Below are 15,164 nucleotides of genomic sequence, written 5' to 3'. Positions count from 1 at the left end.
GTATTGTCATGGACACTGTGCACACACACTCACACACACGTACGACCAAATCAACCTTCAGCCTTCACTGTACCACAGTGGTGAAAGTCTCTCGCCCGATCTGAACTCTGCTCTGGGTTCACTGCAGTAGGCCACTTCTTCACTATAGTTACTACTTATAGTGACAACGCAGCATAATGACAAAGTTTTTGAAACTGAAATTTTTCTTGGTACAATATAGGCATGTGGAAGTTGGCGATGGATCGTATGTCAATGAATTTTCTTCCGGACGCCGACATTAGAGCGATTTTAACTGACTTAAAATCAGACCTGAGATGTTATTTTAAAACAATCGTTATCATCCATGCATTCAGAGACGTATCCGGCATGTCCGAGCTAAATTAATCACCATGCGTTATGAGTGAATTTGAAATCCTTAATTACGAACCAGTTTGCGGCCTCTTCTTTATGGGTATGCATACGCTCTGCGCTCCATCAGAGGAGTTAACGCGAGGAATGAAATTTGTGATTGAGATATTAAAATAATATAATGATGGTAAACGGACCAAGGACGCTGTGATGTTGTCGCACTGCGCCCATGCAGACGCCCAGGCTTTCAACAAGAGGAGACATTAATAGTAAACTAGTATTCTTTTCAATGTTTAAATATTTTACATGAAATGTTCAGTCTTTTATGAATGCATTCACACGTCATTTTAGAGGAAGGTTGAAGGTCTAGTTCAATGAACACAGCCTCAGCCTTCAACTAGACTAAGTGGGTGAATGCACGCTTGTGATTGGAGGAGAGTACTACCCATGGACTCCAGTAGAGGGCGGAGCCTGTGTGAGTTAAAACCATAAGTAACAAGTGGACATAATCACTGTGATGTCACCCATCATTTTGTGATATGTCACAACAAGTCATGTCATGAAGCCTCGGGTTTGGCACCTTGGTTTTGGGCAGCCGTCAGGCAACAAACTATTGAGTTATCTTCAAGACAAGATTGTCATTTGGGTTCAAATAACTACGAAAGTGGCGTTACTTAACTATAGAAGTACGTGACAAACAAATCAACATTGACTTCTTCTTTTGTACAGGTCACGAACAGCATTCTCCTCGGTCAGAGAAAGTTTTTGTTTGGTTCGGCTCATCTTTGGCATCTGGGTAAATTGCCTCTTGGCGATCTCCAGTAACCCCAATTGGATGATTTGAAAGTAGGAATATTCACCCATCCCTTAAGCCACCAACAAAAGGTAAATGTGAGGGTAAATAAACCACCAGGAGACAGCTTTCCTCCTGTTCAGGGCTTATAAAAACGATGCTTTGACCTCGTATGTCAGTGCAAAGGTTGTGCTCTGTTTCTTCTACCATGTCATCCTATAATAGCTCACACAGACAAAAGAACGGGTCGACGGATGAATCCACAATGATGGGATTGCGTTCTTCACTGGGCGACAAACCCTGACTAAAGGCCGCACATACAATCAAAACTTGTATGACTCTAAAAGTCGAAAAAGATGGGCTCGCTCTGGTATCTCACTTGTGAGGACCACGTTTGACTTTTACATCTTCAGATTGAAATGGCACACTTCTTCAAAGAGCTGTTTCAGTGTTACTCTTAGAATTGTATCTTACTTACTCCATGTCAAATGTGTCCTTGGAGAGAAAATAGAGTATTGTTGTGTCTTTCTTCAACTGGGCTACTGTCTAACACAAGTACATTACATTAGTACGTCTACTAAATGTTACTGAAGAACCTTTCCAGTGTGTACTCAGCATGTAGCTCACAGCATCCAGGCCCGACAGCCTTGAACAGGATAAGCATGCATATTATAGGTTATGAATGCTGGATCCCAAGTGCCTCACAAGCAATTGATTTCTTTTCTTTTCTTTCAAAATAAGCAAATGTGAAGAACGAAATCCCTGATATCGCGCTCAGAGAGCCTGTTGATCTCGTCCCCTTCACCTGCTTCACCATAGCATTTCAACTGTTGGATGCCGGCGGACCAGCAGAAGGTCATCTGCTGCACGTAAACACAGAGTACTGTGAGTTCGCCAGACGTGCCACTGTCGCACCGATGCAAAGAAAACAATGCATTTGGGCCTCGGAATTCATCTTGAAGCTCTGAAACTGCCTTTTCTGTTCGCTTTTTTTTCCCCGTACAGTTCTCCTCCTGCAAGGCAGATCTCTAATGATATGGCCCATGAAACATAAGTGCATTGCATGCTGCTAATGAAGAGCATCGCAGTCAGCTCCACTGGCGGATGACTGAGATTACGGTGATGCATAATCATGGAATAATTGTGAGCAACAGCATGAAGCCGCGCGGTCGACAAAAGTTGCGTTTTCGGCGGCCGGCTTGTGCGTTTGGAGTCGGAATCGCTGCACGTCAACCATGCAGGGTTCTTCTGACATGCTCTGGTCTTAAATTAAGGAACGGGCCCCCATAAATAGATCTCTATGATTAACAATATATGGTCGCTTTGCAGCACACATAAATTACGTCCCAGCTATCGGCCCGCACTGTATGGCTTTTTTTCTGCGCCGTTGTAGCTTATATTGATGTGGTGCAGTAACCCGCCGTGGGTCGATACATCATGCGGCCTCGCAATTAATGGCACAGCACCACCAGTGAACTTGGCCATCTGTATACCAGTTAAGGATGGCTGAGGAGATTAGGGCTAGCCCAGACAATGCCATCGGACTGAGGGAATGCAAAGAAGATGGAGAAGAAGAAGAAGCTCAAGTTTTTTTTTTGACAGGGGGGGGGAGGCATGTAATTACTGAATTATTATGACACAGCTAACAGATACCAAGAGAGGGGCAGAGTGAAGGGGAGGAGAAGGGGGAGGGTGGGTACGAGTTTGCAAAATGCGCGCACAGAACGGGACCAAAATAAGTGTTAATTCTCATTTTAGAAGATGTGGAGAGCACGTGCACGCGCGCAGACAGAGAAACAATATCATGCACTGCTGAAGGAGTGGGATGTTTACATGTTCGCGCGCGCACACATACACACGCGCGCACACACACACACAAAGACGCAGAGAATATTGATAGATGCACGCGCAGTTTTCTGCTGGGTTTTGGAGAGTCTCTCTGTGTCAGTTGCAGAACACGACGGCTGCAAAAAAAAAACAAAAAAAAAACTGCACAACCCCCGCGCCTTGATCCCGCAAGAGTTTCGGGAGGCGCCCGCACCGGGCGGGAGGCAGAGGGGCTTCGTGCGCACAGATTAAGCCCAAATCAATGATTATGCAGGGCCACGCTTTATAAAGTTGACTGGCTTCCAGCGTTCGCCGTGATTAGCATTTCAGTCCACGCCAATGAGCCAGCGACTCTAACTAGTCGTGGGAAGAAGAAAAATACGAAGAAAAAAAAAATGGAAAAAGGATAGACCTCATTTAGACACATGCTTATTTTCTCTGCTTGAGATTGTTGAACCCAATCTGTATGCGCACAGCGTTGTGAAATACACACAGAAGTAGAGGCTCCAATACACCACGCCACCGAGAAATGGAGGAGAGAAGAAGAAAAACCACATTGCAGCTCTGCGACTAACAGCACGGGCTTCTGCCACATCCTTCAAGCTCCCCGAACCACTTCACGAAACACACCAGCAACCCGTGTGAGACATCACAAGTGTGCATTTCTTTCTCTTTTTTTTTTCTTTTTTGAAAAGACGACTATGTATTTGATGCCCGCGTCTGATTCAACCCAGTTCCGCTCGGAGGAGACGCACACAGGCGTCCTCGTGCTGTGTTATGCCAAATGAGGACAGCTGTAGAACGCATATATACATGTTTAAACAACGCAATCTGAAAGATGGTAACGTGAAACGGAACTCACCCATATCCGCGTCTCTGTCAGCTCCAGCCTACAGGTTTTAATGGCTTCTGGTGCGCGACATCCGAGTCCGCATGACGCGCTCTCCACAGACAGGTACCGTCCTAATCCACTAGCCCGGTCTCTGCGCGCAGCCGCCGACTTTCAAAGCGCACCTGCCCTTTTTCTACTCTCCCGGACCTGGTTGTGATACCCGGTTTAGTTCTGCGTCTGTAAAAAAAAAAAAAAACGTGCAGCCGTACCGGGGCGAATGTTATTTACTTCCAACTCCAGATTTTAAAGAAATATCCGCTTTCAGAGAACTCCCCTCTCCAGATCTTCGCAGCGGGAGAATCGCTCTCTTTTTTTTTGTATTATTTTTTCTTCAAGTTACAGCCAAAAAGAGTGCTGCAGTAGGCGCAGACAGTAGAGGAGCCACGTCCAAGTGATTCACGTCAGTCTTACGCGAAGAATCCCGCGAAAAATCCTGTCGCAAAGAAGAAACTTCACACATCGGGCTGCATGGTGCACGACACAACACAAACTAAACAACAACAAGATGTTATTTTCCAGAAAGAGTCACGCAGAGCTTAGATTCCTCAACCAAGTCAACCCCCGGCGTCTCTCTCCTCCAGGATGCTCAGTCGGATGCGCGCATGGCGCACGCAGAGGGGGGTGGGGGGGAAGTAACGGTCCACAAGTCTCTGCGAAGCCGCTGTGAGAGGAGAGGGAGTCACGCGGAGCAGTCACACATCCCAATATCCATCTTTATGTTGTTGTTTTTTGTTTGTTCGTTGTTGTCCTGAATCCTCTTTTCGGCCTCGTCGCCGCTCGTTTTTTTTTTTTGGAACGCGCGCGTGACGCCGCGATGGTTTAATCGCGTCCGGGTGGCAACGCAACTTTTGTCGGGCAGAACCGGAATGCCCTCTTCCGGCGAGACCTCGACCCGCGAGCTGCGAGGGCGCGTCGCGAGTTGGATGTCGTGGGTGGCACGTTTCTTTTTTTGTCTTATTTTTATTTCTCCTCTTTTATTTAGGGGGAGGGCACCGCCTCAGGAAACACCGACATGAACCCCCCCACTCCCCTCTTCACACACACACACACACACACACACACACACACACACACACACACACACACACACACACACACACACCTCAAGGCGGAACCGAAATCACGCGACCCCTTCATTATTCTAACAGCCTCATAATTGGCTTCAATATGTACGACATGCATTTGTGTATCATTCAAAATTAATGCATTATAATTTACACTGAACATGAAAGTGTGTGCGTGTGTTCTCTTTTTCTAATCTATTTGTGAGGTCTTGTGTGATAGTTGTTTAAGAGCTTCGACTTACCTGTATACGCTCAAGGTTAGACTAAGGCTCATATTTAAGATTTCGATCAAGGTTTGTGCTTATTGTGGTTACATTGTGGTTCGAATCGATGACGTGTTGCGTTGTGAGGGTGCCTCACAACAAGCACACACAGACCTGCGTGTGCGAGGAGGAGGTCCATTGTGGACGCAGCCCACTGGCAGCCCGTACAGAGGGCTGCAGGACGCTGTCCGTGGTGCTGAAATCTGTCTGTCCAAACACACGCGTGGCTGATTCTCAGAACTGGCCACGGGGGGGTTCTGATTCCTAGATTCGAACAGTGAACGGGTTCTGAGGAACAACCGGAAGCAGAAGTCGTAGACAGGATCCTACTTAACATTCCGCAGTAACCTGCATTGGAAATGCAAACGGCACTTAATCGACGTCGGCCTCCCTCTGCGTCTTCCCCAGCTGCCTGTTTAGAGCCCGCTGTATTTAAGGAAGGAACGGGCAGCTGAATGTTTAATGTGAGTTGTGTCCTCACTGGGTTACTAATATATATGCTGCCCCTTTCTTTCTGACTGGAATACAACTGGCCTTCGACTGGCATCATGCAACCAGTTGGAAGGAATTATGTGGGCACTTATTTTTCATATATATATATATACATATATATATATATATATGTTTATACTGGCAGAGATTCTGGTGCCTCACTTGGGTTTTTAAATGTTGCATATTTTAACTCTGCTGCATTTAAATAAGAACTACTACTTTTTTTCAAAATATACTGTACGTCTTTTTTCTCCCTGGAGAGAAAAAAGGACCAACTTGGAGCCAACTACAAAATTAAAATGCCACTTTGTTAAATGATGATTTAATATCCTCAGTGCACCAAAAGTCTCTCTCTCTCTCTCTCTCTCTCTCTCTCTCTCTCTCTCTCTCTCTCTCTCTCTCTCTTTCACACACACACACACACACACACACACACACACATATATATATATATATATATATATATATATATATATATATATATATATATATATATATATATACTTACCAGAGTAGATTCTAGTATATGCAAAAGTGTATACTCCCCGAAGAAAAAGCAAAGGTCAAACTGGGAGCCAACTACAAAATTTAAAATGCCACTGGCTGAAATTATGATTTAATATTCTCAATGCACCAATAGTCTCATAGATAACTTTTACTGTTTGCTACTCCAGTGTTTTTTTTCCATCTTTATGTTTATGCTTTTACTTTTGCAAGTTTCTGACTCCAGAGAAGGAGTGATGTTTCCATCATAGTCCTTTTACTTCAGTAAAGGATCTGAATACCACTTCCACCTCTAACATTCTTCGAGTCCTCTCTAAATGGAACATTCTGGGTGACGTATGTCTTTCACTGTGGAAGGTCGGACTACTTAAATGAAAATACCCTCCAGCGTTTTAAGCTAGCGCAGAAGTTTTTACCCTGCGGCACCTCTTGCACTTATTCCCAGCTAATCACTTGGTATGTGACTGCCACCAAGTGCCTCTTCACCTAATCTCATGGTATATTATATCCACGCATACTAATCAGCATTGAAGATAAGCATCGGTGGGACATGTCACATGAATGCCAATGACATCTCTCAGCTCTGGCACGTCTTTTTCTTTCCACAGTGATCCTGTCCCGATGCATTGTCACTTCCCCCATGATACCGCCCGGCCCCGCCCATCCATCTGCTTGGTTACCTGTTTTTTTAGAGCATCTCTTCAAAAAAAGAAAGAAAAAAAAGAAAAAAAGGGAGCCAGACGATTCTCCGACACCGTCTTCAGATTCAGCGTCTTGCTCCGTGGCTCAGCCTCAGCATCGGCTCCTATGCAATTTGGCTGATGACTTTCCTTCCTGGATGTGGTTCAACAAGCAGAGGCCATTCTGCTGACGGCGCTGAAACAATTAATACCCTGTGAAGTTATGGAGACAGAGACAGCGCCAGCCCACAGCAGTGATTTCTATCCTGAAGAAATATAACTGTGTAGTTTACCCTCACCTTTTTTTTTTTGTACTCCACCAATGAATTGCCTCTGCTTGTTGGTTTTAAGTGTCTGTCAGGTAGGTCGTATTCAACATTTGCACATGGGGAGGGAAGACGAAGAATTTACAGGTTTTGAACAGAACATTATCTTACGCTCTGCTCAAGAAAAAGCTTCTTTCTTTTTCTTTTTTTTTTGACATCATTTAGCTGACTGTAGCCGGTCACTGTCACGAGGACAATTATATATATATATGCAACATGTAAAACCATATCTTCGAAGAAATAGGGTGGCAGTATTTTACCTCCTGTACTCTGTTTATAATCCAGCAACATGTGTCAGCTTGTCTAGACCTAGTCTTTTTGTTAAGAAAACACTACCTAGTTAGGTTTAAGTAGTTTAACAGAACATCTTTACCAAAGTACGGACATTACGTGACAAAATAATCGTTAACTTCTCGTTTCACATGTGGCAAGAACAACGGCCTCCTGGGAGAAACACCGCTGTGGTTTTCGGTTGGCTGACTTTGAGCGAGCTGTTGCCGGATGCTCTACTCCTCGAGCATCCACCTGGGGCAAGTCTGTTTCTAATTCCTGCCACTTTCAAATGAATCACACCAGCACAATACATTTACTTATCCTGCACAAATGTTACTTCTCCTTATTAGTTTCTCTCCATAATGTTGGTGGCTTTTCTTAATGCTTTCATAAATGAACCAAATCTCGCACGTTGCCCCTTATGAGGCCAATACTTGGCGCGACACTCTTCCTTCGTCAGAACGAGGTTTGTTGCCCGGCAACGTTCACGTGTTAAACAATCTTCCAGGTGTCAAACGTTGAGGTTGTCAGTGAATCCAATAGCACTTCTCCTTGAGCTCTCTCAGAGACACAAGTGTAGCATCCAGTGACTGAAAAGACAGGCAATCTTCTTCATTGCCAGGAAGCAATTCATAAAGCTCATAAGTAATCGTGCTAGGAACCAAATAGAGGTCTGCGTATGGGCCCATCCATCCCGCATGCTGTCACCGACAAAGCACTGCTTTGATGGATAAACATGGCATATTCACTGTAAGAAAAATATAAATAATAAAGATATAGGTCGGATAAGAAAACACATACAAGAGATTACAAGATCGATGGATGAACAGTCAAAGGGTAAAGGTACAGCCCTCACTGCTGCATGTGTTCTGTCTAAGTGATTCTGACAACAGAAGATATTTCCAGGCTTTCTCCAGGGTGAGAGACAGCTCCGCTCTGTCCTTCCCGTGTTCACATTAGACTGGGACTTGTTCTCTCTAGTGTTCTTTTCTTTTTCCATTTCCTCTGATCTTAAGGCTGGCAGAATCATCTTAACCTGCCTCAAGGCAATTTTCAACCTGACACCGAGTTTCTCGAGTTCACCTATGAATGTGAATCATCGAGCAAATACCCAGGGACAGCTTATACAGCCAACGCTGCTGCGCCAATGCCAAAGTACGACTTTTTCTTCTTCCCCTTTTTGATATTTGTTGTGTTTTTTTTTTTGGTCGGGTCATAAAGAAAAGGTATTTTTAGTTCAAAGAATGTTGTGATGCCAAGGTTGCCGCAGCAGATGCGGTAGTTGTAAATCTCTGTTTTGCAGGTCGCCTCCATTAACCTTTACCTCAAGCTGGGTTCCAATCTGGAGGGCTGTGTTCCACACACTGCAGCTCGGGTTGGGGCCGAGGTGTTTTGGGGTTTAGACGCGCTTGAAAGCAGGCGCATGTAAAGCGCTTGGAACATGGTAAACAAACAGGATAAAGCACTCTATTTGTATAGATCTCAGAGGGGAGGAGTGGGATTACGGCATTGTCTGAAAAGACTGCACCAGCGTGTGTGTGTGTGTACGTTTGTATGTTTTAGCCCATATGCACAGATCCACATTCTTTACATGGAGGCAAAGCAATCTTCACTACCACGGTGCTCTGTTATAGAATTGTGTGTTTCATCTATTGTTTCAGGGATAACCTGGCTGCCGACCTTTTATGTACACAATGAAAATATATCAACATACTCTGGAAACATGTTGCAACACATTATTTAGTAACGATTACAGGAATACTGGTAGGGTTTAAATGTCAGGGTGTTGGGTGGCTTCCTGTTTTATTTTGTAGTTTGTCTCTTGTTTCCTCTGTTTCTCCTGCCTCCTGTAGGCCTTGTCCCCAATTGTGTGTGTGTGTATTTGTCTCCTGATTGTTTTATTCCCTTCACTTGCCCTAAGCCACGCCCATGTGTCCCCTGATTGGTTATGGCCTACACCTGTGTTTCCCCTCTCATATATATATATGTGTATATATGTATATATATATATATATATATATATATATATATATATATATATATATATATATATATATATATATATATATACTGCCCTGATTTCCCTTGTCCCCTGCCAGATTGTCGTCGTTGTTCACCCGTGTGTGTGTTATAGCCGAGTGTTCCAGATTTGTGCCTGCCCTTTTTTGTGAACTTTAAGTAACGTGCCTTTTGATTTGTCCTAAACCAGCTTCTTGTTTTCCTCTGCGCATGAGTCTCTGTCCCTCCACACCCGGTCGTGACTTTAAAACTTCACACTTTTTAGTACTTTTAGAAATTTAGGGATGGGCTTGTTTTTGACAATTTCTGGGATTAAATGGATGGTTGACATCAGTTTTGGTCTCTTTCTGAGTTCAGTGGAGAGACTGGACCTGGACTTGGACCTGGACTTGTTCATTTATACAGCGCAGTAGCTTGAGCTATAGGCTAGATGTGTGATGCCGGGTGTCCTTTGTTGTAACATTATTTACTGGTAAGCCAGAAATTGCCTGGTGTAATGGCCAAAAATAAAGCAATAGGAAAGTCAATTAGGACCCGTTTTGGTGGTGGACACACAAATCAAATGCATGCAGGTGTCTGAGCAACAGTCAGAGCTGGTGATGTAGTATGTAATTAAACAAGCATAATAATGTGAGGTGTGGATTGGTCCAACCATAAGGCCAGTGTTACACTGCGTGGTGGTTTTACGGTTGTGTTTTTGTTGCCTCAAACCACACCACGTGGTTTTGTGGGCGGAACCTAACTGTACGTAGTGATTTGAAGCACAAACAGTATGTTGTTCCCAAACCTAACAAGGTGTTTTTGCTTTTAAATAGTGTCATCCTAAAAAGAAAGACAAAAAGATTGGATTCTGAGCGACACACAAAGTATGCCCTATGTGACACTATGTTGATAGATCGGAGCTGATTACAGTTGCATTAACCAGCTGGGAGTTTAATCATTAAATGAATAGTTTATTGTTCTATCATCAAAAAGCTCATTGCTTTCCACACACCGGGATCCAAAGATACCCTTTCTATACGGCCTGGTAGAAAACAAGACATAATACTTTGTCTTTCTGAAGATTTTCTGGTATAAATCAGAGGCAATTATCACATTGTCTGTGTTGTTGTTCTCCCCCGCACACAGTAGATCGTGTGAGCTTTCTGTTAAATCAACTGTGTATACTTAATCTGTTGCTCTTTTGCAATTCTCGTCATTTAAATATTAGCACAGCCTTTTTTTAAATTTATATTTCTGTCGCAGATTTATTTCACGAGGGAGGTCGAAATGTGATAATGGAAATGCAACACAAAAGTATGTCTTGCCTTTTCTGTGGATCTGTGCTGTGAGTAACACAGTCCCACAGAAAAGGCAAGAAGTACTTTTGTACTTCTTGCCTTTTCTTCCCCCATCCTCTCAAAACTCCACTCTACATGCATTGAAAACCAGACAAAATGAAGTGGTAAAATTCATATGATTTGGAATAAATAGCTTAAAGTTGTAAATCTTTGTGTGAAATGAAATGTAATCACACATAGGAAGTTAATTCGCCACTAATAGAATTTAAAAACGTACAATTATCTGTAGTTTGGATTCATTTCACATCGTCTATCTGCTTTAAACAGGATCACACATTCCTAAACACAAGATAATTGTTAGCCTTGTGTGTCTGTGCCAGACACGACAACACTGAAGATGAACTCATTCTGCTGATCAGACTCACCATCTCTGCTGCGTAAGAGTGTGCCGTCCTTCCCTCGGCGTTTCTCTCTATATGTGTGTTCCCTCAACTGCTCGATTCCACGCCTGCTTCGTGTGTTTTGTCTTGGCAAAGTTGTCAGAGATAAGAGGTGGGCATCTGTGTATGGCAGATCCTTGCCATCTGCCCACTGCCCATGGGGTCTCTGTGGACATAAGCTCACATGGGTGGAACATGGGTCGGCCAGTTTGGTTCAGGGGGAATTCAAATCTGCATTCTTTTATTTTTGCTTTTATTTTATTAAAAGAACGCTCATATGTACTGAAATCCCCCAAGTTAAATCTTTATTCATAAAAAAAAAAAACGGATATGGTGAACTTCTATGGCAGACGTGATCTCGTGTCGGCAATATGAAATCGAGAAAATACCAGACATAAATAATCTTACAACATGTATTTCATTGCCGCTTTTACCCTCGGACCTTTTTCAGCACCATGACGGGTCAAAAGTAGAGACACAAGTGATGTCTGTTGATGCTCTTGCGAGACGGAATAATTTACATAATGTAAGATGATAAGGATCTATGAACCCAGCAGATCAATGAGGTCCAATTACAGGCCACTGGAGTTTCTTATCTGCTTCAGTTTAACTTTGTGCTGCCTGTGGTCCTCCACTTTCATTAAATCCCCAATGTGATTAGGCTGGCTGATTGGCACAAGTTGAAGATTATCGCTGGACGCAATCGCTGTTTGCCTGCTTACTTTTGTGTTCAAAGACACAAGAAACGCATCCTCAAGGACACACTTAATGCGGTTAGCGACAAAAAAGTATTTGGTTTTCTGCCGAGGCAATATCATCGGGCGATTATCATATTGTATCTCATTATTTTTCTATAATTCCAGCAATGTTAATGGCTCTTTTACTTCTGACCTTCGCTAAATGAACGCATGCTGGATTCATGAAAAAACAGGGTTGCTGCTATGTTGTTGTTTTGTTTTGTTTTGTTTTTCGCTTTTTCTCGCCATCTCACAGTTTTTGGGGGGGCCTTTGGGAGGGGATGTGAGCAGTGGGGCTGCACCTTTTGTTAAAGTGCATTCACCTGTGAGAGAGTCAGAGCCATCCAAGGTTATTATATAGCCAGGAGGCACGGAGGGGTAGGGGGGGGGGATGACTAATTTGCAGACAGGCACACACAAACATTCACACCTGCATAGATTCCCTCAAGAGATTAATTTTTCCATCCCTGTTATTTTACAGCATATATGTTCATGCTGATGTGTTTTCCGTCTGAGCCAAAAGAACAGCGCTCGACATTTGAGTAACAGAAACAAAATCCGACTTGTCACTTTTTCCACCTAATTTATGGTTGACTTGTGGATCACAGAGCGTCTCTACTCTTAGCGCCGCAGAGGAAGGGGGACGAGTTGCCTGCACATAGTGTTTATGGTGTCATGGTGACACATCGGAGGCACACAGATTAGCAAAGGCTCTGAAGAGCACTTCCATGTGACTCAGCATGTTTGGCCAATTACTCAGCTTGCTTCCCGCCCCCTCTACCCCCCGACACACCCACCTTGTGGCACAATCCAACAGGAGTAGCAGCTCGTCAGACTCCGTCCCCTCGTCCCGCTCGCAGCCCCTCATTCCTCTATTTTCGGCATCAGACATTCCGGGCACGTAGGCCTCAGCACAATGTAAATTATTCAGCCTGGCTTGCCAGAGGCTGGGAGCGAATCATAAATCGCAGATGGTCTCGGGCTATTTCATACGGGTGACCGTGGTTAAACACCAATGCACAGAATCATTTTCAAACCCACACAAATATAAGGTTTCATTACTTGTGGCTCGGCGAGAGAGTATTTGATTTTAAACTTGCTCAATGTGGTCCATTTTTTGTTTGTTGCATTCGAGTGTGCGTTGTGTGCTCGCAGTATGTGGAATGTTCAGCACTTCCGATTCTGGCTGGGCTTCACAGAAGAGTCCGGCATAGGTTCCTTAACTGTTGATGAAGGCAGAATACTGTCGGGTTTATGATAATGGCTTCTGTATTGTCATGCTGTCAAGCGAGAAGCACTGAGCAAGGGTGCTCATCAAAATGTACTGACATGACATTCTCTCGTACGTCTATCTATTCATCTATCCATCTATCTATCACCACTCCATCTTTCCAAACTTCTATCTTTCAATCATCCATCCATTTGTCCGTCCATCCAAGCAACTATCACTCAATCCATCCATCTACCTCTCCATAGATCTATCCATCCATCTCTATGTGTGTCTATCTCTCGATCCATCCGTTCATCCATCTCTCCATTCATCCATCCATCGCTCCATCCATCCATCCTTCCATCTCTCTTCCATCTCTCCATCCATCCATCCGTCCAACTATCTATCCATCTATCTATTTATCCAACTCGCTCTCGACTTATCATTCCATCCAATCCATCCACTAAATTATCTACTGATCCATCATCCAACTATCCATCCCTATCATCCTTCCTTCTAACTAACTATTCCTTGATCCATCCATCCAATTATCTCTCAATCCATCATCCAACTAACTATCCCTATCCATCTGACTTTCCCTTGATCCATCCACCCCCCATTCTTCCATCTTTGTGTTAAAAAAATGCCTTTAAGCAACCTGATAAAAGCATGTACCGCTCCAGCACGCAAAAGTGTCGAGAAACAAACCGTTACCCTGCAGGACCTCCAATAAAGGAACTATAATAAGGACTCACATGCTGGTTTCCTGCATCCATCTTACCATTTATTCATGCATACATCACAGTGTTTTAAAAACACCAAGTGCTCAGAAAAATGCTATTATACAAGCTGTTAATAATAGGATCAGCTCCAGTAAGCAGAATACAAGGAAACAAAACACTCTGCAGGGCCTCAAATAAAGGAAGGAAAACATGTACTTCTATTCACACTTAAATTAGCGGTGGAAAGAAATAGGAAACTGGTGCAAATCTTTCCAGATTTCTCAATGTCTGCCATAAGTTGCCATTTGTCTCGGGTATTCTACGGTAAAGAAGGGAACTGAGTGAATGCCTCTGCCTCACCCAGTGTTGTTGTCTTTGACATTTCGTGACATTTTTCCTTAAGAATATAAACCCCATCTTCAAAGTGTGCTCTTTGCAGTTATAAAATAACTGCCACCTCAGTGTTGTGGGAGACCCAGTATAATGAGGCTCTGTGAGATATGTTACCGTGGGTGAAACAAACTTTCCTTTGTGTTTTATTCAGTTCCTGACTTATAACCTGTCAGGCTGACAATATGGTGCGACCTCATTCCCTTGGTTGTGCTGGTTGACTCCTTTGACAGAGTGAGCAGGGCCATGAAAAACGGTCGAAGGAAGCCGGTCTGGTGTTGGGCACAGATGCCAGAGTGAGGAGGCGCTCAGTAGGGCAGCGGCCATGTTTAGTGAGGCAGTTTTCTGTTTAATTACACACTGTGGGAGTCACCTTCCTCAGACCTTGGAGTTCACACGCTCAGGCCAAGGGCACAGCATTTTGGCTTCTGTGACCTAGATTTGGATGATATGGGAATACACTGATTCACACACAGACATAAAACAGTTCGTCTACTTGAGAGCACACTTTATTTGCTTGCATTCAATAAAGAGAAGGATACCTTAACCTTCACTTATGCCTAAACCTTACTTTTACCCTAAATCGCAATGTCCGATTTATTGAGTCTTGGGGCTTCTAAACACAACATTCACTCATCATTACAATTACAGTTTTAATGACAAATTGAAGCAAACAGTTGCTTGTTTTTAGACATAATTAACATTTATTTGGAGTTGCACATATATGCTTGGTAATATGTCCACTAATCACTCTCTTATAGCTCTGTTTTGGTCTCCACCAACTCTTGAAGAACATTTTAGTTTTTTTAGCAACTAAATGTGTACTAAGAGAAGTCACTAAATAAGTCACTAACTTTGTCTGCCGTTTGGTTTTGAGCAGTGTTGCTTTATCAGCGCTAATTTG

The 15,164-nt window shown here is 43.5% G+C and overlaps 1 protein-coding gene across 2 annotated transcripts in view; it reads right to left on the bottom strand.

Moving 5' to 3' along the window:
• LOC137784253 (leucine-rich repeat transmembrane neuronal protein 4) overlaps window positions 1-4,674 on the bottom strand; it is a 105,172-nt gene extending 100,498 nt beyond the window's left edge. For both annotated transcript variants that reach the window (XR_011077382.1, XM_068574781.1), the window contains exon 1: window positions 3,831-4,674. Coding sequence is in view for 1 of the 2 variants with exons in the window: in XM_068574781.1 (XP_068430882.1) it covers window positions 3,831-3,834 (4 nt within the window). In the remaining variant the exon portion in view is untranslated. The remainder of the gene's footprint in view (window positions 1-3,830) is intronic.
• Window positions 4,675-15,164: the final 10,490 nt, after the last annotated feature.

Source organism: Clinocottus analis, unplaced genomic scaffold (genome assembly GCF_023055335.1).
Source record: "Clinocottus analis isolate CAN_PGR_092001 unplaced genomic scaffold, fCliAna1.0.p SCAF_13, whole genome shotgun sequence".
Classification (NCBI taxonomy): Eukaryota; Metazoa; Chordata; class Actinopteri; order Perciformes; family Cottidae; genus Clinocottus; species Clinocottus analis.
This window is presented reverse-complemented; position numbering and strand designations above follow the sequence as displayed.